This window comes from Neofelis nebulosa, chromosome 4 (genome assembly GCF_028018385.1).
Source record: "Neofelis nebulosa isolate mNeoNeb1 chromosome 4, mNeoNeb1.pri, whole genome shotgun sequence".
NCBI classification, from domain to species: domain Eukaryota; kingdom Metazoa; phylum Chordata; class Mammalia; order Carnivora; family Felidae; genus Neofelis; species Neofelis nebulosa.
In genome coordinates, this window is record NC_080785.1 from 150,302,316 (window position 1) to 150,330,024 (window position 27,709).

Here is a 27,709-nt window from a genome sequence, read left to right on the forward strand (position 1 = left end):
GGAAACAAACTAAATCTTACCAGAGAGGATGAGTTTTCAAATGACAGCAGTGGGACTAGACAGAAAGAGGAGAAGCTGAAAGTTGTATCAAAGGAAGAATTGCTACAGGTGAGAAAATATGTGATGCCTGCAAGGTAGGAGAAGCAGAAGAGAAATCTCCAGGAAAAACAAACAAACAAAAACAAAACAAAACAAACAAACAAAAAACCAACCACAACTGAGAGGCCATAAAATAAAAACAAAAACAAAAAAAAAAATTAAGTTGCAAATAAGCTTTCAAAGAGATAAAAGGAGAATAAAGTGAGGAAATTATGGAGTGAACATTTTGGCCTTAGGTAATAAGTCATTTAGAAATCCTTTCTTCTAAATTTACCTAGTGAAGGGAGTTCCGGAAGATGGCGGCGTAGGAGGACGCTGGGCTCACCGCGCGTCCTGCTGATCACTTAGATTCCATCTACACCTGCCTAAAGAACCCAGAAAACCACCAGAGGATTAGCAGAACGGAGTCTCCAGAGCCAAGTGCAGACGAGAGGCCCACGGAAGAGGGTAGGAAGGGTGGCGAGGCTGTGCGCGCTCCACGGACTGGCGGGAGGGAGCCGGGGCAGAGGGGCGGCTCGCCGGCCAAGCGGAGCCCCCAAGTCTGGCTGGCAAAAGCGGAGGGGCCGGACGGACGGTGTTCCAACAGCAAGCGCGATTTAGTGTCTGGGAGGTCATAAGTTAACAGCTCTGCTTGGAAAGCGGGAAGGCTGGAGGACAAAGGGAGGGAGAGCTGCTGAGCCCCCGGACGGCAGAGCTCAGCTTGGCGGGGAACAAAGGCGCTCGCCAGCGCCATCTCCCCCGCCCATCCCCCAGCCAAAATCCCAAAGAGAACCAGTTCCTGACGGGGAACTTGCTCGCTCCGCGCAAACACCCAACTCTGTGCTTCTGTGGAGCCAAACCTCCCGCAGCAGATCTGACTCCCTCCCGCTGCCACAGGGCCCCTCCTGAAGTGGATCACCTAAGGAGAAGCGAGCTAAGCCTGCCCCTCCTGCCCCCGTGCACCTTGCCTACCCACCCCAGCTAATACGCCAGATCCCCAGCACCACAAGCCTGGCAGTGTGCAAGTAGCCCAGACGGGCCACGCCACCCCATAGTGAATCCGGCCCCTAGGAGAGGGGAAGAGAAGGCACACACCAGTCTGACTGTGGCCCCAGCGGTGGGCTGGGGGCAGACATCAGGTCGGACTGCGGCCCCGCCCACCAACTCCTGTTACACACCACAGCACAGGGGAAGTGCCCTGCAGGTCCTCACCACTCCAGGGACTACCCAAAATGACCAAACGGAAGAATTCCCCTCAGAAGAATCTCCAGGAAATAACAACAGCTAATGAACTGATCAAAAAGGATTTAAATAATATAACAGAAAGTGAATTTAGAATAATAGTCATAAAATTAATCGCTGGGCTTGAAAACAGTATACAGGACAGCAGAGAATCTCTTGCTACAGAGATCAAGGGACTAAGGAACAGTCACGAGGAGCTGAAAAACGCTTTAAACGAAATGCAAAACAAAATGGAAACCATGACGGCTCGCACTGAAGAGGCAGAGGAGAGAATAGGTGAACTAGAAGATAAAGTTATGGAAAAAGAGGAAGCTGAGAGAAAGAGAGATAAAAAAAATCCAGGAGTGTGAAGGGAAAATTAGAGAACTAAGTGATACACTAAAAAGAAATAATATACGCATAATTGGTATCCCAGAGGAGGAAGAGAGAGGGAAAGGTGCTGAAGGGGTACTTGAAGAAATTATAGCTGAGAAATTCCCTGAACTGGGGAAGGAAAAAGGCATTGAAATCCAAGAGGCACAGAGAACTCCCTTCAGACGTAACTTGAATCGATCTTCTGCACGACATATCATAGTGAAACTGGCAAAATACAAGGATAAAGAGAAAACTCTGAAAGCAGCAAGGGATAAACGTGCCCTCACATATAAAGGGAGACCTATAAGACTCGTGACTGATCTCTCCTTTGAAACTTGGCAGGCCAGAAAGGCTTGGCACGATATCTTCAGTGTGCTAAACAGAAAAAATATGCAGCCGAGAATCCTTTATCCAGCAAGTCTGTCATTTAGAATAGAAGGAGAGATAAAGGTCTTCCCAAACAAACAAAAACTGAAGGAATTTGTCACCACTAAACCAGCCCTACAAGAGATCCTAAGGGGGATCCTGTGACACAAAGTACCAGAGACATCGCTACAAGCATAAAACATACAGACATCACAATGACTCTAAACCCGTATCTTTCTATAATAACACTGAATGTAAATGGATTAAATGCGCCAACCAAAAGACATAGGGTATCAGAATGGATAGAAAAACAAGACCAATCTATTTGCTGTCTACAAGAGACTCATTTTAGACCTGAGGACACCTTTAGATTGAGAGTGAGGGGATGGAGAACTATTTATCATGCTACTGGAAGCCAAAAGAAAGCTGGACTAGCCATACTTATATCAGACAAACTAGACTTTAAATTAAAGGCTGTAACAAGAGATGAAGAAGGACATTATATAATAATTACAGGGTCTATCCATCAGGAAGAGCTAACAATTATAAATGTCTATGCGCCGAATACCGGAGCCCCCAGATATATAAAACAATTACTCATAAACATAAGCAACCTCATTGATAAGAATGTGGTCATTGCAGGGGACTTTAACACCCCACTTACAGAAATGGATAGATCATCTAGACACATGGTCAATAAAGAAACAAGGGCCCTGAATGATACATTGGATCAGATGGACTTGACAGATATATTTAGAACTCTGCATCCCAAAGCAACAGAATATACTTTCTTCTCAAGTGCACATGGAACATTCTCCAAGATAGATCATATACTGGGTCACAAAACAGCCCTTCATAAGTTTACAAGAATTGAAATTATACCATGCATACTTTCAGACCACAATGCTATGAAGCTTGAAATCAACCACAGGAAAAAGTCTGGAAAACCTCCAAAAGCATGGAGGTTAAAGAACACCCTACTAAAGAATGAGTGGGTCAACCAGGCAATTAGAGAAGAAATTAAAAAATATATGGAAACAAACGAAAATGAAAATACAACAATCCAAACGCTTTGGGACGCAGCAAAGGCAGTCCTGAGAGGAAAATACATTGCAATCCAGGCCTACCTCAAGAAACAAGAAAAATCCCAAATACAAAATCTAACAGCACACCTAAAGGAAATAGAAGCAGAACAGCAAAGGCAGCCTAAACCCAGCAGAAGAAGAGAAATAATAAAGATCAGAGCAGAAATAAACAATATAGAATCTAAAAAAACTGTAGAGCAGATCAACGAAACCAAGAGTTGGTTTTTTGAAAAAATAAACAAAATTGACAAACCTCTAGCCAGGCTTCTCAAAAAGAAAAGGGAGATGACCCAAATAGATAAAATCATGAATGAAAATGGAATTATTACAACTAATCCCTGAGAGATACAAACAATTATCAGGGAATACTATGGAAAATTATATGCCAACAAATTGGACAACCTGGAAGAAATGGACAAATTCCTAAACACTCACACTCTTCCAAAACTCAATCAGGAGGAAATAGAAAGCTTGAACAGACCCATAACCAGTGAAGAAATTGAATCGGTTATCAAAAATCTCCCAACAAATAAGAGTCCAGGACCAGATGGCTTCCCAGGGGAGTTCTACCAGACGTTTAAAGCAGAGATAATACCTATCCTTCTCAAGCTATTCCAAGAAATAGAAAGGGAAGGAAAACTTCCAGACTCATTCTATGAAGCCAGTATTACTTTGATTCCTAAACCAGACAGAGACCCAGTAAAAAAAGAGAATTACAGGCCAATATCTCTGATGAATATGGACGCAAAAATTCTCAATAAGATACTAGCAAATCGAATTCAACAGCATATAAAAAGAATTATTCACCATGATCAAGTGGGATTCATTCCTGGGATGCAGGGCTGGTTCAACATTCGCAAATCGATCAACGTGATACATCACATTAACAAAAAAAAAGAGAAGAACCATATGATCCTGTCAATCGATGCAGAAAAGGCCTTTGACAAAATCCAGCACCCTTTCTTAAAAAAAACCCTGGAGAAAGTCGGGATAGAAGGAACATACTTAAACATCATAAAAGCCATTTATGAAAAGCCCACAGCTAACATCATCCTCAACGGGGAAAAACTGAGAGCTTTTTCCCTGAGATCAGGAACACGACAGTGATGCCCACTCTCACCGCTGTTGTTTAATATAGTGCTGGAAGGTCTAGCATCAGCAATCAGACAACAAAAGGAAATCAAAGGCATCAAAATTGGCAAAGATGAAGTCAAGCTTTCGCTTTTTGCAGATGACATGATATTATACATGGAAAATCCGATAGACTCCACCAAAAGTCTGCTAGAACTGATACATGAATTCAGCAAAGTTGCAGGATACAAAATCAATGTACAGAAATCAGTTGCATTCTTATACACTAACAATGAAGCAACAGAAAGACAAATAAAGAAACTGATCCCATTCACAACTGCACCAAGAAGCATAAAATACCTAGGAATAAATCTAACCAAAGATGTAAAAGATCTGTATGCTGAAAACTATAGAAAGCTTATGCAGGTAATTGAAGAAGATATAAAGAAATGGAAAGACATTCCCTGCTCATGGATTGGAAGAATAAATATTGTCAAAATGTCAATACTACCCAAAGCTATCTACACATTCAGTGCAATCCCAATCAAAATTGCACCAGCATTCTTCTCGAAACTAGAACAAGCAATCCTAAAATTCATATGGAACCACAAAAGGCCCCGAATAGCCAAAGTAATTTTGAACAAGAAGACCAAAGCAGGAGGCATCACAATCCCAGACTTTAGCCTCTACTACAAAGCTGTCATCATCAAGACAGCATGGTATTGGCACAAAAACAGACACATAGACCAATGGAATAGAATAGAAACCCCAGAACTAGACCCACAAACGTATGGCCAACTCATCTTTGACAAAGCAGGAAAGAACATCCAATGGAAAAAAGACAGTCTCTTTAACAACTGGTGCTGGGAGAACTGGACAGCAACATGCAGAAGGTTGAAACTAGACCACTTTCTCACACCATTCACAAAAATAAACTCAAAATGGATAAAGGACCTGAATGTGAGACAGGAAACCATCAAAACCTTAGAGGAGAAAGCAGGAAAAGACCTCTCTGACCTCAGCCGTAGCAATCTCTTACTCGGCACATCCCCAAAGGCAAGGGAATTAAAAGCAAAAGTGAATTACTGGGACCTTATGAAGATAAAAAGCTCTGCACAGCAAAGGAAACAACCAACAAAACTAAAAGGCAACCAACGGAATGGGAAAAGATATTTGCAAATGACATATCGGACAAAGGGCTAGTATCCAAAATCTATAAAGAGCTCATCAAACTCCACACCCGAAAAACAAATAACCCAGTGAAGAAATGGGCAGAAAACATGAATAGACACTTCTCTAAAGAAGACATCCGGATGGCCAACAGGCACATGAAAAGATGTTCAACGTCGCTCCTCATCAGGGAAATACAAATCAAAACCACACTCAGATACCACCTCACGCCAGTCAGAGTGGCCAAAATGAAGAAATCAGGAGACTATAGATGCTGGAGAGGATGTGGAGAGACGGGAACCCTCTTGCACTGTTGGTGGGAATGCAAATTGGTGCAGCCGCCCTGGAAAGCAGTGTGGAGGTTCCTCAGAAAATTAAAAATAGACCTACCCTATGACCCAGCGATAGCACTGCTAGGAATTTATCCAAGGGATACAGGAGTACTGATGCATAGGGGCACTTGTACCCCAATGTTGATAGCAGCACTCTCAACAATAGCCAAATTATGGAAAGAGCCTAAATGTCCATCAATTGATGAATGGATAAAGAAATTGTGGTTTATATACACAATGGAATACTACGTGGCAATGAGAAAAATTGAAATATGGCCTTTTGTAGCAACGTGGATGGAACTGGAGAGTGTGATGCTAAGTGAAATAAGCCATAGGGAGAAAGACAGATACCATATGGTTTCACTCTTATGTGGATCCTGAGAAACGTAACAGAAACCCATGGGGGAGGGGAAGGAAAAAAAAAAAAAAAAGAGGTTAGAGTGGGAGAGACCCAAAGCATAAAAGACTGTTAAAAACTGAGAACAAACTGAGGGTTGATGGGGGGTGGGAGGGAGGGCAGGGTGGGTGATGGGTATTGAGGAGGGCACCTTTTGGGATGAGCACTGGGTGTTGTATGGAAACCAATTTGACAGTAAATTTCATATATTAAAAATAAATAAATAAATAAATAAATAAATAAATAAATAAATAAATAAACAAACTTTAAAAAAAAATAAATAAATAATATTTACCTAGTGAAGTCAAAAAACAAATGAAGAGAACTAGAATTATTCTCACATATTTCTCAGTTGCATGTTTTAATACAAATATTTAAAATTTAATAAAGATACTTAGGGAATAATACAAACAATCTGTCATGTTATCAGAAGGTTTCTGGATGAAAACTTGAAAGTATCCATCTGGTGTAATCTGAAACTCTGTCATGTGTTCAGTAATGTAAGCATTCCTTAAAATATTTACCCTGAGTACCACAGATTTAGTAAACAGAAGTGCTATTTGTCTTTAAAAAAAATTCCTCCCTGAAATACACTGTTCTACTTTAACAATGTGTTGCTATGGAAGTTCTCAGAATGAGGAGACCAAAACAAAAACAAAAACAATAATAAAAAACAAAAACAAAAAACAGAAAAAAACTGGTGCTCTATTTTTAGTAACACCGAATGGAAAAGTATTCCAGCATTTGGTTCTGACAGATTAACGGTGTTATTCTCAGAGAAAGGCAGTCCTAAAACCATCCAAGATTTGAAATGCCATCTAGGTAATTTAGATTACAAAGGCTAAAGGAGTAATAAGAAATGAAACCTAATGCTCATTAAATGTCAGTTTTTAAAAGAAAGTTATTTTATATTAAGTTTAAATTTGAAGCCAATTTAATTTCAGTGTCAATACCTAGCTAAAAATACTTTCTTTTCTGATGGCAGAAAGGTTCTCTTTCCATATTTAAACAATAGCTATTTATTTGCAGTATTATGGATCAAAATTTTCCTAAAATTTTAAACATTTGAAACAAATATACAAATATTAATGAAAAGGCCTAGTACAATATTATAATTTGTCCACTTATTAGCATTACTCAGATATTACAATAAAAATTTGACTAATACAAAATACCAACTTTTTCATTTTAAAATCTTTACAATTCATGGTTAACAAGTACTGTGAATTTATTCAGTTTAACTGAGTCTAAATCTCTTACCATGGAAAACTTGAAGTCAAGGAGACCTAGATTCTAGTTCCATTTTGCCTACTCATCTAGACAAAATCTATCTCCTTCAGCTTGGTTGTGATGCTCTGAATTCTCTAATTCTCAGTTGCCTTATCTATAAAACAAAAGCAATCTTCCCAGCCTAACTTCTTGAATGTAGTAAAGATAAACTGGAAAAATGGATGCCAAGCACTGAAGCTGCAACATACCAACCAAATATATGTCAGTATAACTCATAACAAAATTCAACCTGTATTTCACAAAATTAATACCAGGCTACTTGTTTTTATCCAATTTCATATCATAAATATAGCCAAAATGAATTAAGCCTAACTCTGTGACTCACAAGGTAAAGATAAAGAATCTAATTATACAAGAGGTTATACTGAAGAATCAGGGAATCTTCCTTTGACAATGTGTGATTCTTAAAATATCTGTACACACCAATACAATCTTCAAAAAGTTAGTGTGCAGGTACTAAAATTTCTTATTTTTAAATTGGAGTTGCTCTCCAATCACGGATTTTTTCCTATTCTCATATATTTACCTAAAACATCTTCCATAAAAGGCAACTTGTTGTTTTTAAATATTAGTGTCTTTGTAACTGGTTTCTAGGAGATTTATGTCTAAGGATGTTAACCATTTGCCATACACTGCAAATGAAATACCCTATTTTCTTACCAACATTTTACGGTGATGTCTTACTTTTTGGTTGTACAGAAGTTGTGTATTGAAATATGATCATGTTCTGCTTTAAAAAAATAAAAAGTTCTGAACAAAATACAACAGTGGCTGATGAACTGATGAGCTTAAAAAAAAGTAGTGCATAGGAAATAAGCAGCTGTCCTCACTAAAAACTCAGAATCACAGTCAAGGCAGGCTCAGCTGTGGGTGAAGTCCCACGAATGAGTAAACACTGATTTGAAATGATAATTTGCAGCACAAGTGTCATCATCCTCAGAGGGCACAGAGAAGCTAATAGCACACATACATCAGACTCATCGTTTAGAGCTGGTAGTAAGTATAACAGCATGAAAATATATGCAGCTTCTAAAGCAGGTTTCTAAAAAAAAAAAAAAAAAAGGGTCCTTCTCTAGGAGAGAATTTTGAGAAAGGCAGACATCTGCTTTCTTGGAAATACTCTTTTCTATGAACAATAATAACAGACTTTCTTAGCCCCCAATTTAGTCTTTTGGGGAAGAAACAAAGATTTATACTCTTTGAGCCAGCTCTAAAAATGCTGTGTTCCTGCATGTTTTTGATCCACAGCTTTAGAACATCTCATACCTGAAATAATCACTTTCAGCTCCTGTTAGATAAAAACAGGAGCTCCCAGGAATTAGGAAAGTGTTATAATATTTTAAGCTCTTTAAATATGCTGGTGTCATAACTCAAATTTACAAAGTAAGCCTCAGAGATGGTTATATCTCATTGAATGTATGTCCTTGGGTATAATTTGCTCACCCAATTGCTCTGCACAGAAGAGGACATGCAACCCCTCTGGGTTGCCTCTGAGAGAACTCAAGCTTCCCAGCCAATCTGTCATCGTTTGCCTGAAACATTAAGTGTATTTCTATTGAAAGTGTGCTTCAAAGAAGCCTCATAACTCAGCCCAAACTACATTTAAACAGGAGGATGCCCCTTCTCACAGAAACTTCATTTTTACAGAATGTTAGAAATGAACGCTGTAATATAACTGCCACAGTTCATAATGGTATCCTAGGGTAAGCATGATGGAATCAAGTGTTACAGCATTAGAGCAGTAGTGAGATCCTAGGTTTCAGTTTTCAGTCTTATGTTAGAACTGTATAACTCTTCATAGTTTTCATAAACAGTGTTCTTTCTCAAGCTTGTTTTACACATGACAACAGCTTAAAACATTCTTATTAAAATTATGGCTTACTACTATTAGAGAATTATCTGACAATCCAAAACAGCTTTAGTGATACTAATATGAATGAAGGAAAACTCTCACGGCAGATTAAACAAAATAGTACATCTTTAAATAATCTTTTAGGGGCTGCTTGGGTGGCTCTGTTGGTTAAGCATCCAACTCTTGATTTTAGCTGGGGTCATGATCTCACGGTTTGTGAGATTAAGCCCAGGGTCAGGCTCTGTGCTGCCAGCACAGAGCTGGCATTCGGGTCTCTCTCTCTGTCTCTCTCTCTCTCTCTCTGTCCCTACCCCACTTGCTCTCTCTCTCTCAAAATAAATAAACTTTTAAAAAACGTGGGGGGGGGGACACCTGAGTAACTCAGTCAATTAAGGGTCCAACTCTTGATCTTGGCCCAGGTCATGATCTCACAGTTGGTGAATTCATGCCCCAAGTTGGGCTCTGAGCTGACAGCGCACAGCCTGCTTAAGATTCTTTCTCTCCCTCTCTCTCTGCCCCTCCCTTGTTTATGTGCACTCTCTCTCTCAAAATAAATATACATTTTTTAAAAATAAGCTTTTTTTACATCCATTGTTCTACCGACATAGATCAGGACCAAATGCTCACCAGTGGATCAATATTTCAGCATTACTTTTACTCTGAATACTGGCCAGAAATTAGTTTAAATAAAAAGCCATTATGCAGTCCATAAAGAATCCATATTGGAAGAAGATACTGGTTTTTTATTTGTGAACTCGCATGAAGTCAAATATGGAGAAGTAATGAGGATTATTTTTACAATGTAAACATTTGGTGAATCTTTCTGGGACTTGGCTAGAGACAAGGTTGAGGCAAAAAGGATAACTCAAATTTGTTTACCCATCAACTCCTGTCCAATAAAATCTGAGAGGGGAAGAAAGAGGGAGGTAGCGTGTTACCAAGTCACCTTAAGTAACTTCCTATCTGTGCGACTTAACAGAGTAAAAAGTGAGAATGTTAATGCTATCTCACAATGCTGCTATGAGTAGAAAATGGTTATAAATGTATAAACAGTGATGAGTCCATACAGACCATCAATAAATAATGGTCAGTTTTTAAGAGAAAGGGACTCTTAGAGAAAGCTGTTTTAAAAAAGAAACAGAAGGTTTCAGGAGCATAGAACACTTACTTTAAAATGTAGAACTATCACAAATCAGATAGAGATAACCCCTTCATATAACATAAAATCTGTAAATAATAGATAACAGCAAAATGAAAGCAAAATATCTAATATATGGCTGGGTGCATAAGAAAGTAAAGCCAGAAACTACTATTACATCAAAATAAGGAGAATTTGTCATCACACCTGCACTTACCCTGGGGATACCCACTAATCCATGGGTTTTAGTTAAATATCTTAGGCCAGAGCTAGGCAGGAGGTGGAATCAAATCTCAGAAGGCTAGGATTCTAGAAGGCAGATGCCCTCAGTGAGATGAACTCGGAGGTAATAAATCCCACCTATCACAGAGAGAAACAGGACTACATATCCATCTCAGCCTTGACTGTGGATGGAATGAGTCACAAAAAGGAACAACAACTGCAAATGAGCACTCCCATGGGTCTGAGGAGAGAATTCATTCTACTGTTGCAGCCTAAGAAACCTCAATCTAAATTTAAGTTTTTGTTTAAATTCCAGTTATTTCTCATTGCCACGTAGTATTCCATTGTGTATATAAACCACAATTTCTTTATCCATTCATCAGTTGATGGACATTTAGGCTCTTTCCATAATTTGGCTATTGTTGAGAGTGCTGCTATAAACATTGGGGTACAAGTGCCCCTATGCATCAGTACTCCTGTATCCCTTGGATAAATTCCTAGCAGTGCTATTGCTGGGTCATAGGGTAGGTCTATTTTTAATTTTCTGAGGAACCTCCACACTGCTTTCCAGAGCGGCTGCACCAATTTGCATTCCCACCAACAGTGCAAGAGGGTTCCCGTTTCTCCACATCCTCTCCAGCATCTATAGTCTCCTGATTTCTTCATTTTGGCCAAAATGAAATATGGCCTTTTGTAGCAACGTGGATGGAACTGGAGAGTGTGATGCTAAGTGAAATAAGCCATACAGAGAAAGACAGATACCATATGGTTTCACTCTTATGTGGATCCTGAGAAACGTAACAGAAACCCATGGGGGAGGGGAAGGGAAAAAAAAAAAAAAAAGAGGTTAGAGTGGGAGAGAGCCAAAGCATAAGAGACTGTTAAAAACTGAGAACAAACTGAGGGTTGATGGGGGGTGGGAGGGAGGGCAGGGTGGGTGATGGGTATTGAGGAGGGCACCTTTTGGGATGAGCACTGGGTGTTGTATGGAAACCAATTTGACAGTAAATTTCATATATTAAAAAATAAATAAATAAATAAATAAATAAATAAATAAAAATAATAAATAAAAAAAATAAATTCCAGTTATTTAATGTACAGTGTAATATTAGATTCTGGTGTACAATATAGTGATTCAACACTTCTATACAACACCTGACGCTCATCACAACAAGTGCACTCTTTAATCCCCATCACCTATTTCACCCATCCTCCTATCCACCAGCCCTCTGGTAACCATCAGTTTGTTCTCTATAGTTAAGAGTCTGTTTCTTGGGCGCCTGGGTGGCTCAGTCGGTTAAGCCTCTGACTTCGGCTCAGGTCACGATCTCGCGGTCCGTGGGTTCGAGCCCCGCGTCGGGCTCTGGGCTGATGGCTCAGAGCCTGGAGCCTGCTTCCGATTCTGTGTCTCCCTCTCTCTCTGCCCCTCCCCCGTTCATGCTGTGTCTCTGTCTCAAAAATAAATAAAAACGTTAAAAAAAAGTCTGTTTCTTGATTTGCCTCTCTCATTTTTTCCCCTATGATAATTTGTTTCTTAAATTCCACATGAGTGAAATCATATTTGTTTTTCTCTAACTTATTTTGCTTAGCATTATACTCTCTACTCCATCCGTATCCTTGCAAATGGCAAGATTTCATTCTTTTTGATGGCTGTGTAATTTTCCATTGTATATATACACATCTTCTTTATCCATTCATCAATTAATGGATACTTGGGCTGCTTCCATATCTTGGCTATTGTTGATAAAGATGCTACAAACATCAGGATGCATGTACCCCTCTGAAACTGTATTTTTTTATTCCTTTGGTAAATACTTTGTAGTGCTATTGGTGGATCATAGGGTAGTTCTATTTTTAACTTTCTGAGAAACCTCTATACTTTTTTCCAGATTGACTATACCAGTGTGCATTCCCACCAACAGTGCATGAGGGTTCCCCTTTCTCTGCGTCCTCACCAACACCTGTTGTCTCTTATGTTCTTAATATTAGCCATTCTGACTGGTGTGAGGTGATATCTCACTGTAGTTTTGATTTGCATTTCCCTGATGACCAGTGGTACTGAGCATCTTTTCATGTGTCTGTTGACCATCTGTGTGTCTTCACTGGAAAAATGTCTACTCATGTCTGCTGTCCATTTTTTAACTGGATTATTTGTTATCTGGGTCTTCACTTTTATAAATTCATTATGCATTTTGGATACTAACCCTTCATCAGATATGTCATTTGCAAGTATCTTCTCCCATTCTGTAGGTTGCCTTTTAGTTTTGTTGCATATTTCCCTTGCTATGCAGAAGCTTTTTATTTTGATAAAGTCCCAAGTTTATTTTTGCTTTTGTTCCCATTGCCTCAGGAAACATATCTAGAAAGAAGTTGTTATGGTCAATGTCAAAGAAGTTACTGCCTGTGTTCTCCTCTAGGATTTTGATAGTTTCCTGTCTCACATTTAGCTCTTTCATCCATTTTGAATTTATTTTTGTGTATGGTGTAAGAAAGTGGTCCAGATTAACTCTTTTGCATGTTGCTGACCAGTTCTCCCAACACCATTTGTTGAAGAGACTTTATTTTACTGTATATTTTTTCCTGCTTTGTCAAAGATTAACTGACTGTATAGTTGTGGGTTCCTTCTAGGTTTTCTACTCTGTTCCACTGATCTATGTATCTGTTTTTGTTCCAGTGTCATACTATCTTGATCACTACAGCAAACCAAAAACCATAAATACCTAGGAATAAACCTAACCAAAGAGGTAAAAGATCTGAACACTGAAAACTATAAAACACTAATGAAAGAAACTGAAAATGACACCAAAAAATGGAAAGCATTCCATGCTCATGTATTAGAAGAAGAAATATTGTTAAAATGTCTATATTACCCAAAGCAATCTACACATTTAATGCAATTCCTATCAAATACCTCAATATAAACTTCAACATGTTTCTAAGACAGGTAATACCCCAAGAACCTGGCAAAAACGAATGTAAATTTTCTCTGAGAAATGCTTTTACCCTAGCTTTAAAGAATTCCTAGAGTTATAGTTCCAAAGAACATCAGCTGCAAAACAAAAACAAAACCACCAAAAACAGGATTAAAACAAGGAAATATACACAAGAGTCAGCAAACAAAAAGACAACTGAATCAGGGGGGCCTGGGTGGCTCAGTCAGGTAAGTGACCAACTTTGGCTCAAGTCATGGTCTCACTGTTCCTGAGTTCCAGCCCCACATCAGACTCTCTGCTGTCAATGCAGAGCCCACCTCAGATCCTCTGTCTCCCTCTCGCTCTCTGCTCCTGTACCATTAGTTCGTTCTCTCTCTCAAAAATAAACATTTAAAAATGAAATAAAATAAATTTAATTTAAAAAAGACAACTGGGGCGCCTGGGTGGCGCAGTCGGTTAAGCGTCCGACTTCAGCCAGGTCACGATCTCACAGCCCGTGAGTTCGAGCCCCGCGTCAGGCCCTGGGCTGATGGCTCGGAGCCTGGAGCCTGTTTCCGATTCTGTGTCTCCCTCTCTCTCTGCCCCTCCCCCGTTCATGCTCTGTCTCTCTCTGTCCCAAAAATAAATAAAAAGCGTTGAAAAAAAAAAAAAAATTAAAAAAAAAAAAAAAAAAAGACAACTGAATCAGTACAAAAATTGAACACTGAAATGATCATATACAAAATATTATGGATATCTATGTTTAAAGAAATAAATGAGTACAGTACGTAACAGGAAGAAAAGGCTGTAAAAACTAACCAGGCAGACTTAAAAAAAATACCTAAAGAATTCTTTGTCTCTTATTTTTTTCCTTTGCTTGTTTGTTTTTGTTTCTTAAATTCCACATGAGGAAAATCATATTGTATTTGTCTTTCTCTGATTTATTCTGCTTAGCACTATTCTCTTTAGCTCCATCCATGTCATTGCAAACAGCAAGATTTCATTATTTTTATGGCTGAGTAATTCTGTCCTATATCTAACCACATCTTCTTTATCCATTCAATCAGTAGACATTTGGGCTGATTCCGTATCTTGGCTACTGTAAATAATGTTGCTATGAACATCGGGGTGCCATGTATCCCTTTTGATTAGTGTTTTTGTATTCTTTGGGTAAATACCCAGTACTGCAATTGCTGGATCATATGTAATTCTATTTTTAACTTTTTGAGGAATGTCCATACTGCTTTCCAGAGTGGCTACACCAGTTTGCATTCTCACCAACAGTGCACAAGTATTCCGTTTTCTCCACATCATCACCAACACCTGTTGTTCCTGTGTTGCTGATTTTAGCCATCAGACTCTTAATTATAGAGAATTAACTGATGGTTACCAGAGGGGAGGCAGTGAGGGGGATGGGTGAAACAGATGACAGAGATTAAGGAGTGCACTTGTCATGATGTGCACAGGGTTTTATAGACATGTTGAATTACTATATTATAGTAATTCACCTGAAACTAATATAACACTGTATGCTAACTGGAATTAAAATAAATACTAAAAAAAATAACTAAAGAGTTTCTGGAACAAATGTAATCAATGAACTCATGGCTCGTTACATAGCACACTAGACATACCTAAACAAAGAATTAAAAACAAATGAGCTGGGGCGCCTGGGTGCCTCAGTTGGTTAAGCATCTGACCCCTGAGTTCAGCTCAGGTCATGATCTCATAATCATGAGACTGAGTCCCATGTCAGGTTTTGCCAAGCGTGGAGCCAGCTTAAGATTCTCTCTCTTCCTCTGTCCCTCTCCCCCGCTCGTGCTTTCTCTCTTTCTAAAATAAAAAAAAAATAAAAATAAAAAAACATATGAGCTAGGTTTCCAACTATATATAAGTTGGAAAAAGAAAAACTGGGTAAGCCCACAAAAAATGTAGAAGGAAATAAAAACAAGAACACAAATTAAATAAATAGAAAATGAGACCATAACTTACGGTTAGCAAAGCCAAAAGATATTACCTGAAAAGGTTACTAAAATAGACAAATCTCTGGCAAGTCAAAGTGAGATGAATAAGGTGGCACAAATAAAGAATATTAGGAGTGAAAACAGGAATTAACTATTGCAGAAGGCAATTTATGTCTTTACCATTAAAAACATGAAATAGAAAAATTCCTAAAACAAAGAAATTCTCAAAATTGACAAGAAAAATCCTGAATGGGGGCACCTGGGTAGCTCAGTCAGTTAAGCATCCGACTTCTGGTTTCTGCTGAGGTCATGATCTCAGGGTTGTGAGATTAAGCCCCATCTGGGGTTCTGCTCTGGGCAAAGAGTCTGCTTGGGATTCTTTTTATGCCTCTGCCCTTCCCCATCCCCTCTCTCTCTTAAAAAAAACAAACAAATCATGAATGATTCCAAAAGCAATAAAGAAATGGAATCTGTAATTTAAAGTATCATTTAATGAAGAAAATACTATCCTAGTTTAAAGGTTAGTTCTATCAGCTATTCAAGGAACAGGTAATCACAGGGGCTCCTGGGTGGCTTAGTCAGTTGAGCGTCCAACTTAGGCCCAGGTCATGTTCTCACAGCCCGTGAGTGTGAGACCCATGTTGGGCTCTGTGCTGACAGCTCAGAGCCTGGAGGCTGCTTCAGTTTCTGTGTCTCCCTCTTTCTCTGCCCCTCCCCCACTTGTGCTCACTCTCTCTCAAAAATAAACATTAAAAAAAAATAAAGGAACAGGTAATCACAATCTTATATAAGTTTTTATAGGAAAATTAAAAAAGAGAAAACTCTCCAATTCATTTTATGAGGTTAGTATAACCTTGATACCTAAACCAGAACAAGGACACTGGAGAAAGGAAAATTATAGACCAGTCTCACCCTTGAACATGGGCAAAAAAAAAAAAAAAAAAGGAATTAACCTTAATGTCAACCAAGAGTGGAATGGATAAATAGGGCATAAGCACATGGAATACTATATAACCATTAAATGAACAACTACTAATACAACATGAATAAATGTGAGAACATACTACTGAGGGATAAAAGGAAGTTGTAGAAAAATATGTACAGAGTAATTCTAACCATATAAACACTGAAACAAATGTATACCATTTAGGATTACATACATATTATACTATACACACACACACACGCATATATATATTTTAAATAACATATACAGAATCTAAAAAAGTATAAATTACAGAAGCAGAGAACAGAGATGTTGGTCAAAGAGTACAAAGTTCCAATTACAGAGGATGAATAAGCCACAGACCTAATATACAGGCATGAGGGCTATACTCTATAATACTGCATTGATTACTAAAAATATGCTAAGAGAGTACATTTCAAGGGCACTCATCACACACAAGGAATGGTAACTATGTGAGGAAAGGTGACATGCTTATTAGGTTGCCTCTAGCACTCATTTCACCAATTACATATATATTGAATCATCATGTTGTACACCTTAAATTATATACAATCTTTATTTAAAGTATATAAGTGAAAAAGTTAATTGACCATATTTGTGTGGTCAATTATTATCTCTATCTATTCCACCGATGTATATGCCTATCCTTTTGTCAATACCTTTTGTCTTGATTACTGTACTTCATAGTAAGTCTTGAAATCACATACACAAAAAAAAATCACATACTCCAACTTAGTTCTTCCTCAAGTTTGCTTTGGACATCCCAGGTATTTATATTTCCTTATATATTGCAGAATCAATGTAATCAATTTCTATACAAAAGTGCCCACTGAAATTTTGTTTGTTACTGTGTTGATGCAAAAATTCATTTTGAAATTAATGGATATCTTAACAAAATTTAGTTTTCCACCCCACAAGCATGACTTCTTGCTCCATTTATTTAGGTCTTCTTTAATTTCTTTCAGTAATGTTTTATATAGTTTTTAGTAGACAAGTGTTGCACATACTTTATTAAACTGATCTAATGCTAACCAAACATGCTTCAGTTTCTTAGCATATCTTGTATTTGGGTGGTAGTGGGGGTAGATCTGGGCCTTGAATAGGATGCTCTTGCCTTACTGCACTGGTTAAATCTTCTAGTCTTCTAGAACTATGTGGAATAAAACTGTTAAAAGCAGACTTCCTCACCTTGTTCCCAAAAGCAGACTTTCACAATTAAGTATGATATTTGCTGTAGGTTTTTATGAATGCCCTTTCTCAGGGTGAAAAAGTTCCCTTTATTCAGAGTTTGCTGAGCATTTTTATCATAAGAGTGTTGGATTTCCTCAAATGCTTTTTCTGAATCATTTTGCTGTCTTTTCTTCTTTAGACTGTTGGTAGAATTCACCAGTGGAACTATCTGTGCCTAGACATTTCTTTTTGGGAAGGATTTTCATAAATTCAATTACTTTAATACCTGCAGCATAATCAGATTACCTATTTTACCTTGGGTGAATTTTGGCAACTTGTGATTTTCAAGGATTTGTTTGATTCATCTAGATTCTCACTTACATGTTATGAAGTTGTTTATAACATTTTCTTATTGTCAATTTAATGTCTATGGAATCTACAGTGATATCTCTTTCTTTAGTCCAAATATATTGGTAATTATTATTTCAGTTGTTTTCTTTGTAAGTCTTGGTAGATGTCTATTAATTTTATTGATATTTTAAAAACTGGCTTTTGGTTTGATTGATTTTTCTCTTGTTTTTCTATTTTTAATTTCATTAATCCCTGCTCTTTATTTTTTCTTTCATTCTGCTTGCTTGGGTTTATCTTCTTTTATTAGATTCTTGAAGTAGTTATTGATTTGATACCATGTTTTTTTAATTATATGCACTTAATGCTATAAATGTCCCTCTCAGCACTGCTTCAACTGCATTCCACACATTTTAATACATTATATTTTTTATGAATATAATTTATTGTCAAATTGGTTTACATACAATACCTAGTGCTCATCCCAAGTGCCCTCCTCAATGCCCATCACCCATTTTCCCTCTCCTCCACCCCTCATCCACCCTCAGTTTGTTCTCTGTATTTAAGACTTTCTTGTGGTTCGCCTCCCTCCCTCTCTGTTTGTATCTATTTTTTTCCCCTTACCTTCCCCCATGGTCTTCTGTTAAGTTTCTCAAGATCCACATATGAGTGAAAACATATGGTATCTGTCCTTCTCTGACTGACTTATTTCACTCAGCATAATACCTTCCAGTTCCATCCACGTTGCTGCAAATGGTAGGAGTTCATTCTTTCTCATTGCCAAGTAGTATTCCATTGTATATATACACCACATCTTCTTTATCCATTCATCAGTTGGTGGACATTTAGGCTCTTTCCATTATTTGGCTATTGTTGAAAGCGCTGCTATAAACACTGGGGTAACGTGACCCTATGCATCAGCACTCCTGTATCTCTTGGGTAAACTCCTATTAGTGCTATTGCTGGGTCATAGGGTAGTTCTATTTTTAATTTTTTGAGGAACCTCCACACTATTTTCCAGATAATACATTATATTTTCATTTATATTCATTTAAACATATTTTTTATTTCTTGAGACTTCCTCTTTGATCCATGGATTATTTAACAGTGTGTTAATTTCCAAGTGCTTCAATATTTTCCTGTTGTCTGGTCCTGATTTCTATTTTGCTTCCATTAATGTCAGATTATCCTTTGTATGACATGAATTACTGAACATTTGTTGAGTTGTTCTATGACCCAAGATATTGTCAATCTTGGTGAATGTTCCACATATGCTTGAAAACAATCTGTATTCCAATTTTATCAGATGGAACAGTCTAAAACTTTCAATTAGATCCCAATGGTTGATGGCATTGTTCAGTTCTTCACTATCCTTGGGGACTTTTGTCAAGCGGTTATATCGATTACTAGGGGAAAGGGTCATAAATCTCCAAATATAATAAACGATTTCTCCATTTTCTCTATTCAGTCCTTTCAGGTTTTATTTCATTTATTTTGCAGCTGTTTTTGGTGCATGCATATTTAAGATTGTTACATCTTCTTGGTAAATTGATCTTTTTACCACTCTGTAATATCCCTTTTCTTTATTCTGATATCAACTTTAATTAATAGTAATATAATTCATTTTATTTATTTTTATTTATATTTAAGGAAGAAATAATTCATAATTAATATAATAATCTTTCTTACTATAGCCATTCAGGCTTTTTTTATTAATGTTTGAATGGTATGTATTTTTCTAACTTTTCACCTCCTATGTCATTATATATGGAGTTTCTTACAGCACACAGTCAAGTCTTTTTTATCAACTCTGCCAATGTTCATCTTTTTATTATTCATATATTAGGATTTAAATCCACCATTTTAGTATTTATTTTTTTGTTCCCTCTGTTCCACCTTCCTCTGTTTTCCCTTTCTTAATTTCTTATAGGTTATTTGAACATTTCAGTATTCCATTTTGGTTTATTGATAGCATTTTTATTATATTGCTTTGTGTAACAGTTTTAATGATTCCTCTAGAGATTATAACATATATGCATAATGTATTATAATCTACTAGTATCAACATCTTACTACTTGAAATAGAATGCAGATACCACAGTTTATGTCCCTTTCCATCACCATTTTAGATACAACTTTCTTAAATATAAACCTCTACATACACTGAAATCCATATCAGTGTTATAATTTCTGCTTCGTCTCCTCAAAGACTACTTTAAAAACCTAACAGAATTTACCCCTTCTATTGATTTCTTCATTCCTACATTCCAAGTGTCCTTACATTATCTCTTACTTTGTATCTGATAAACATCCATTATAGCTACTATTTTATTTTATTTATTTTTTTTTTATAAAAATTTTTATTTATTTTTTATTTTTTATTTTTTAATATATGAAATTTACTGTCAAATTGGTTTCCATACAACACCCAGTGCTCATCCCAAAAGGTGCCCTCCTCAATACCCATCACCCACCCTGCCCTCCCTCCCACCCCCCATCAACCCTCAGTTTGTTCTCAGTTTTTAACAGTCTCTTATGCTTTGGCTCTCTCCCACTCTAACCTCTTTTTTTTTTTTTTTTCCCTTCCCCTCCCCCATGGGTTTCTGTTACGTTTCTCAGGATCCACATAAGAGTGAAACCATATGGTATCTGTCTTTCTCTGTATGGCTTATTTCACTTAGCATCACACTCTCCAGTTCCATCCATGCTGTATAGCTACTATTTTAGAACCAACCCAACGGCAACAAATTTTCTTAGGGTTCCTTCATCTAAAAATGTGTTTATTTCTCCTTTATTCCTGAAATATATTTTTCCTGGATACACAAATCTGGGGTAACATCATGTTTTTTTTCCTTTCAGTACTTGAAAAATGTTGGGCCACTCCCTTGTGTCTTCCATAGTTTCTGATGACAAATTTGCTGTCATTCAAATTGTCATTTCCCTAATGGTAATGTGTTGTTTTCCTTTTAAAACTTTTTCTTTGGCGGGTGGGGGGATGGGTCAAATAGGTGAAGGGGAGGGATTAAGAGTACACTTATCATGATGAGTACTGAGTAATGTACAGAATTGTTGAATCACAAAATTGCACGCCTGAAACTAATCTAACACTGTATATTAATTATATTGGAATTTTAAAATACATAAAAATTTTTTTAAAATATATATATACATATATACAAAGATTTGCTTCTTTTGCCTTAATTTTCAGAAATTCAACTACAATGTGATTGTGCATGGATTTCTTTAGGTTTATCCTGTTTAGAGTTTACTTGGCTTCTTGGCTTACATCTTTTGCCAAATTTGGGAAGACTTAAGCCATTATTTCTTCAATTTTTTTTTAACTCCACATTCTGTCCTTTCTGTCTAGTCCTCTAATGACTTAAATGTTATATCTTTTGTTATTGTCCCACAGGTCTCTGAAGCTAAGTTTACTTTTCCATTTAGTTTCTCTCCATTATTCAGATTGGATAATTTCTTTTGATCCATCATTAAGCTCACTAATTCCTTCCTCTGTTCTTTCCATTCTGCTATTGAATTTATCTAGTAATTTTTAAATTTTTGTTAGTCTATTTTTCAGTTCTAAAATTTTCATTTGATTCTTTAAGTTTTCTATTTCCTTGCTGCAGTTTCAAGAGTGTTTTCATTTGTTTCAAGAGTGTCTCTTCATCCCAATGGCTAACAGACACATGAAAAGATGCTCAACATCGCTCATCATCAGGGAAATACAAATCAAAACTACATTGAGATACCACCTCACACCAGTCAGAGTGGCTAAAATTAGCAACTCAGGAAATAACAGGTGTTGGCGAGGGTGTGGAAAAAGGGGAACCCCTTTGCACTGCTGGTGGGAATGCAAACTGGTGCAGCAACTCGAAAACAGTGTGGAGGTTCCTCAAAAAATTAAAAATACAATTACCCTACGACCCAGCAATAGCACTATTAGGAATTTATCCAAAGGATACAGGAGTGATGATTCATAGGGGTACATGTACCCTAATGTTAACAGCAGCATTATCAACAATAGCCAAATTATGGAAAGAGCCCAAATGCCCACTGCCCATCAAATGATGAATGGATAAAGAAGAAGTGGTGTAAAAAAAAAAAAAAAAAAGATGTGTGTGTGTGTGTGTGTGTGTGTGTATAGTGTGTATATACAGTATGTGTATATATATAGTGTGTCTATATATACTGTGTGTGCATATACATGTGTGCATGTATATATATATATATATATATATATATATATATAGTGTATACAGTATATGTGTATACACACACACACACACACACACACACACACACACACAATGGAATACTATTCGGCAATGAAAAAGAATGAAATCTTGCCATTTGCAACAACGTGGACAGAACTGGAGGGTATTATGCTAAGTGAAATAAGTCAGTCAGAGAAAGATATCATTTTTTCACTCATATGTGGAATTTGAGAAATTTAATAGAAGACCATGGGGTAAGGGAAAGAAAAAAAAAAGTTACAAATAGAGAGGGAGGCAAACTATAAGAGACCTTTATTTTTATTTTTTAAAATTTTTGTGTATGTTTTTATTTATGAGAGAGGGAGAGAAACAAAGCATGAGCAGGGGAGGGGCAGAGAGAGAGAAAGACACAGAATCTGAAGCAGGCTCCAGGCTCTGAGCTGTCAGCACAGAGCCCAAATGGGGCTCAAATTCATGTACCACAAGATCATGACCTGAGCCGAAGTCAGACACTTAACCAACTGGGCCACCCAGACTTTTAAATACAGAGAACAAACTGAGGGTGGAAGGGGGTGGGAAGGCGGGTAAAACAGGTGATGGGCATTGAGGAGGGCACTTGCTGGGATGAGCACTGGATGTTGTATGTAAGTGGTGAATCATGGGAATCTACTCCCAAAGCCATGAGCACATTGTATACACTGTATGTTAGCTAACTTGACAATAAATTATATAATAAATAAAATAATGTAAGTAAATAAAGATGCAAATTAAAAAAAAAAACAAGAGTGTCTCTAATTGCTTGCTGGAGCAATTTTACAAAAGCAGTTTTAAAATTTTTTTTTTTTTTCAACGTTTTTTATTTATTTTTGGGACAGAGAGAGACAGAGCATGAACGGGGGAGGGGCAGAGAAAGAGGGAGACACAGAATCGGAAACAGGCTCCAGGCTCCGAGCCATCAGCCCAGAGCCCGACGCGGGGCTCGAACTCACAGACCGCGAGATCGTGACCTGGCTGAAGTCGGACGCTTAACCGACTGCGCCACCCAGGCGCCCCCACAAAAGCAGTTTTAAAACCCTTGTTGATGATTCCAATGTCTTTGTAATTTCAAAGTTGGCATCTGTTATCTTTTCTTCTTAAAGTTTTCCTGATATTTTACATGACAAATAAATTTAGTCTGTACACTGGACATTTTAAGTATTGTACTATGACATTCAGATTCCTGTTTAAAACTTCTATTTTAGTAGGTGGTCAATCTGCTTAGATTCAGAATGCAATTCTAGGCTCACTTTTGTGGTCTGTGATTCATATGTCAATTTCGCACATGAAGTCTTTCCAGTGCTCTTCTGGTTTTCCCCATTTGTGTGTTACCTAGATAGCAGAACTCTACTTCACTTACACTCTGCATGGATTTGGGTGGTGAGAAGCACTGCCTCATTTCAGCAGGACAAGGATGAAAAATAAAGGACTGTTTACATGGTGTACTAGAGTGGGGCACTATCTCATAATGGGGAGGTTAAAGTCAGTCTTGCCTATAGGCTCAGCTGGGAAGGGACCCACTTATTCTTATAAGGGAAATGGAAATCAAGAGTTCCAACCACAGGCTCCTCTGTGGATGGAGGCTGCTTCCTTACTTTAGAGCATAGAAGGAAGTCATAGTTTTGCCCACAGAACTCTGCAAAATAAGGGCATCACTATGTTAACACTGGGTAGTTGTGAAATCCAGAGTCCCACCCACAGGCTCTGCTGTAGAAAGGTGCCACCTTGCAAATGGTGGTGAAGTGAAAGTCAGAATCTTCCCACAGACTCCAATGAAAAGAGGCACTGCCTCATTACTATAGTGGGGAGGGGTAGAAGTCAGTGTTTGACCTAAGGCTCCACTGGAGAGAAACATGTGTTACTGCACATGGGGGTAAGAGTGTGTGTATGACATGGAGTAGTTCCACTATTGCAATGCCTATTTGGGTGGCTATGAGGGTGCAGCTTTTATTGCAATGTTTGTCTGGAGAACAGAAAGGATAGATTAAAAGGTTTCTGTCTTGCTGTGCCATCCTTTGGCTTAAAAAAAAAAAAGGCTTTCTTTGATGCTTTTTGTGTGCACCCAACAGTATATCCACGTTGTGGGCTTCTCTAGATCCCAGGCCAAAGTATATGGGAGGCAAGAAAAAACAACAATCAGGGAACTCACTCAATCCTTGAGTCCAAAGGTCCCTAATCACTCCACCTTCTCTTCCTTTACTTTCAGAGTTTTCTGGCAGGTGATTTATGGGTTTTGTCCAGGATTTTTGTTGTAATTACTAAGAAGAATATACAGAATGTGTTTATTCCATCTTGTTTGAACCCAAACCTTGTCACTCATGTTTAGCCTTGATTTTGTGTGTCCTATCACTCTCTACTTCTGTTTACAGAGAATATGGGCTGGGTTTTTACTAATCTTTCTATTAATTACGGGCTTAGCAAAGCATGTTATATATGACATATCCTATCAGCTTACTAGCTATAAGAAACTGTGGATACAACTTCTTGGCCTTTACCCACCATTAGGCTCACAATGCAACTCTTAAGTTTGCTCATTCATTCAGTAAATACCTATTTTATGAAAGCTTCTGGAGCTACAGCAGTGAGTAAGACAGTTAAAATCTCTGGTGTTAAGGAACTTAAATTCCATTGACTGGGATAGGGTGGAGGGACTGCAGGCATACAAATAATGTATTCTCCTCAGACTGAACAACATTCAGTGTACTATGTCTCAGTTAATATTAGGAACATACATTGAAAAGTTGCAAATATTCAGAAATCTAAAAATTTGTAATTGGCATAGGTAAGATAAATGTTTTCACTTGGTATAATGGAATTTTAATGATCTAGTAAGCTAGTTATCAACTACTTACCACATAGAGTTGTTTCCACAGACTGGCCCATTCTTGTAGAGTTGCTGTAACCTCAGTCACAATAGAATCTTCAAGTGGAACCACAGTTTCATACTGCCTACAACCAGAGCCACAACAAACAGCCACATTATCTTTGATAAAATACCAGAATGCTATCTATTGACATTTTTAATGTGTGTAATTCAAATTTTAAATTCATGCAAATATAAAGGAGAGGTACGTCCAACTGATTAAAGACTCTTTTGCAGTAATATGATGCAACAATGTAAATGGACTGAATTAATGTAAAAATACCTGGGTTTTGCTATATAAGTCCTCAATTTTGCTTTTAGAAATACTGCCTTTAAAACAGACTTTTTTAAGAAAAAAGAAATAAAGAGGGCACTTGTGATGAGTACAGGGTGTTGTACTGAAGTGTTGAGCCACTATACTGTACACCTGAAGCTAGTATTATACTGTATGTTAACTAGAATTTCAATAAAAATACACAAAAAAGAAAAAAAATAAATACAAAATAAAATATTTTTAAAATAATTTTTAAATGTTTATTTTTCAGAGAGACATAGGGCGAGGAGGGAGGGGCAGAGACAGAGGGAGACATAGAATCCAAAGATGACTCCAGGCTCCAAGCTGTCAGCACAGAGCCCAAAGCAGGGCTGGAACCCATGAACCACGAGATCATGACCTGAGCCGAAGTCAGACACTTAACCGACTGAACCACTCAGGAGCCCCTAAAACAGAATTTTTTTAAAGACCGTTTTTAAGCCTTTTTCTTTAAAGAAAGACCATATACTGCCCAAGTTTTGCTTAAATTAATTTTTTAAGTTATTTGTGCCCTTTAACACTTAACAGTAATGCAAAGATCTGATGGAAATGAGGGGAAGGGGACCCACACACTGATTTCTAAAACATTTTATAAACCCTTCATTATACTGGTATTCTATTTTCTTAGAAAACTGTGTCAGTAGAGGAATTCTGGGTCTGGTAGAGGAATTCTGATCCTGGTAAGGGTCAGAAAGGTACTGGGTTTCCCTCAGCCTACCTCGTAAGCAGCATCAACTGTGGTGCCATTCCCTGTGCTAACTGCCAAGGATTTATCAGTGAACAAAAGTGGACAGGGTTCCTATCTTCAGAGAGCTCTTGTTCTGGATAGGGAATTAACAGACAAATAATCACAACATACATAAATGAACAGTGATGAATCTAAGAAGGAAATTAAAGTGTACAATCAGAGATTTTAGCTGGGAGACATGATTTAAAAAGAAAGGATCAGTGAAATCTTCTCTGAAGAAGTAGAATGGCCCAAAAGATGCAAAAAGGCCATGACAGGAAAAGTGTGTGGAGAGGGAGAAAACCAGGTATGGTGTCACTTGCAGAGGAAACAGTATACAAGAAGCCACCAAAATTAGAAAGAATTTCACATAAACAAGAACTTTTAAAAAGCCAGTAATGCTGAAGCCAGCTCTGACAGGGCCTTTTCAAATGATACTAAATGTTCCAGATCTTAACTCAAGTAAAACAACTGAAAAGTTACTGAAAGGTTGTTCAAAGTAGGGGCATAACTTGGTAATATTTTTATAATGTCTATGCCAATTGTGAGGGATAATGAAATATTTTCTGGTATAAAAACTTTATATACTGATATGCTGAGGTGATTAGAATCTATAATTCTGATTTATTAATCTATTCAACCACCTGGAAATAGCAAAATATTATACAAACTATTATCATTATGTATTATGTCTTTATACAGTATGATAGGTTGACAAACCACCACTGTGTTCAAAGAACTCAGTACATTAATATTGAGTATCAATGAATATATGTTACTGGATGGTGTTTTATGGCTTTATTGTTTTATTTTGTGTGCTTCAGTCCAACAGATAAAAAGAATCTTCTTGGAATGATGCCAGAGAACTATCCACATTCATCAAATTTATAAGCTGATTAAAATAAAAACTTCCAAAAATTAACAACTCAGGAAACAACAGATCTTGGCAAGGAAGCAGAGAAAGGGGAACACTTTTGCACTATTGGTGGGGTTGAAAACTGGTGCAGCCACTCTGGAAAACAGTATGGAGGTTCCTCAAAAAATTAAAACTAGTGGGACACCTGGGTGGCTCAGTCAGTTAAGTGTCCGACATCAGCTCAGGTCATGATCTCATGGTTTGTGAGCTCAAGCCCCACATCAGGCTCTTTGCTGTCGGCACTGAGTCCACTTTGGATCCTCTGATTCTCTCTCTCTCTGCCCCTCCCCCGCTCTCCAGTGTACACGTGCACACACAGGCGCTTGCTCACTCTCTCAAAACAAACAAAATTAAAAATAAAACAATTAAAATAACAATTTTAATTAAATATTTAATTAAATATTTATTTAATTAAAAACAATATAAAATAACAATTAAAATAACAATAAAAATTAAAAACAAAAAAATTAAAAATAAAGCTACCCTATGATCCAGCAATTGCACTACCAGGTATTTATCCAGATGATATGAAAATGCTAATTCAAAGGGGCCCATGCACCCCAATGTTTATAGCAGTACTACCAACAATAGCCAAATGATGGAAAGAGGCCAAATGTCGACTGATGAATGGATAAAGATGTGGTATATATGTACAATAGAATACTACTCGGCAATCAAAAAG

At 37.5% G+C, this 27,709-nt stretch overlaps 1 protein-coding gene across 13 annotated transcripts in view; it reads right to left on the minus strand.

The window, feature by feature from the left end:
* DOCK3 (dedicator of cytokinesis 3) overlaps positions 1-27,709 on the minus strand; it is a 595,409-nt gene that overhangs the window by 363,165 nt on the left and 204,535 nt on the right. For all 13 annotated transcript variants that reach the window (XM_058726773.1, XM_058726766.1, XM_058726765.1 and 10 more), the window contains one exon: positions 25,061-25,157. In XM_058726773.1, coding sequence (XP_058582756.1) covers positions 25,061-25,157 — 97 coding nt within the window. The remainder of the gene's footprint in view (positions 1-25,060; positions 25,158-27,709) is intronic.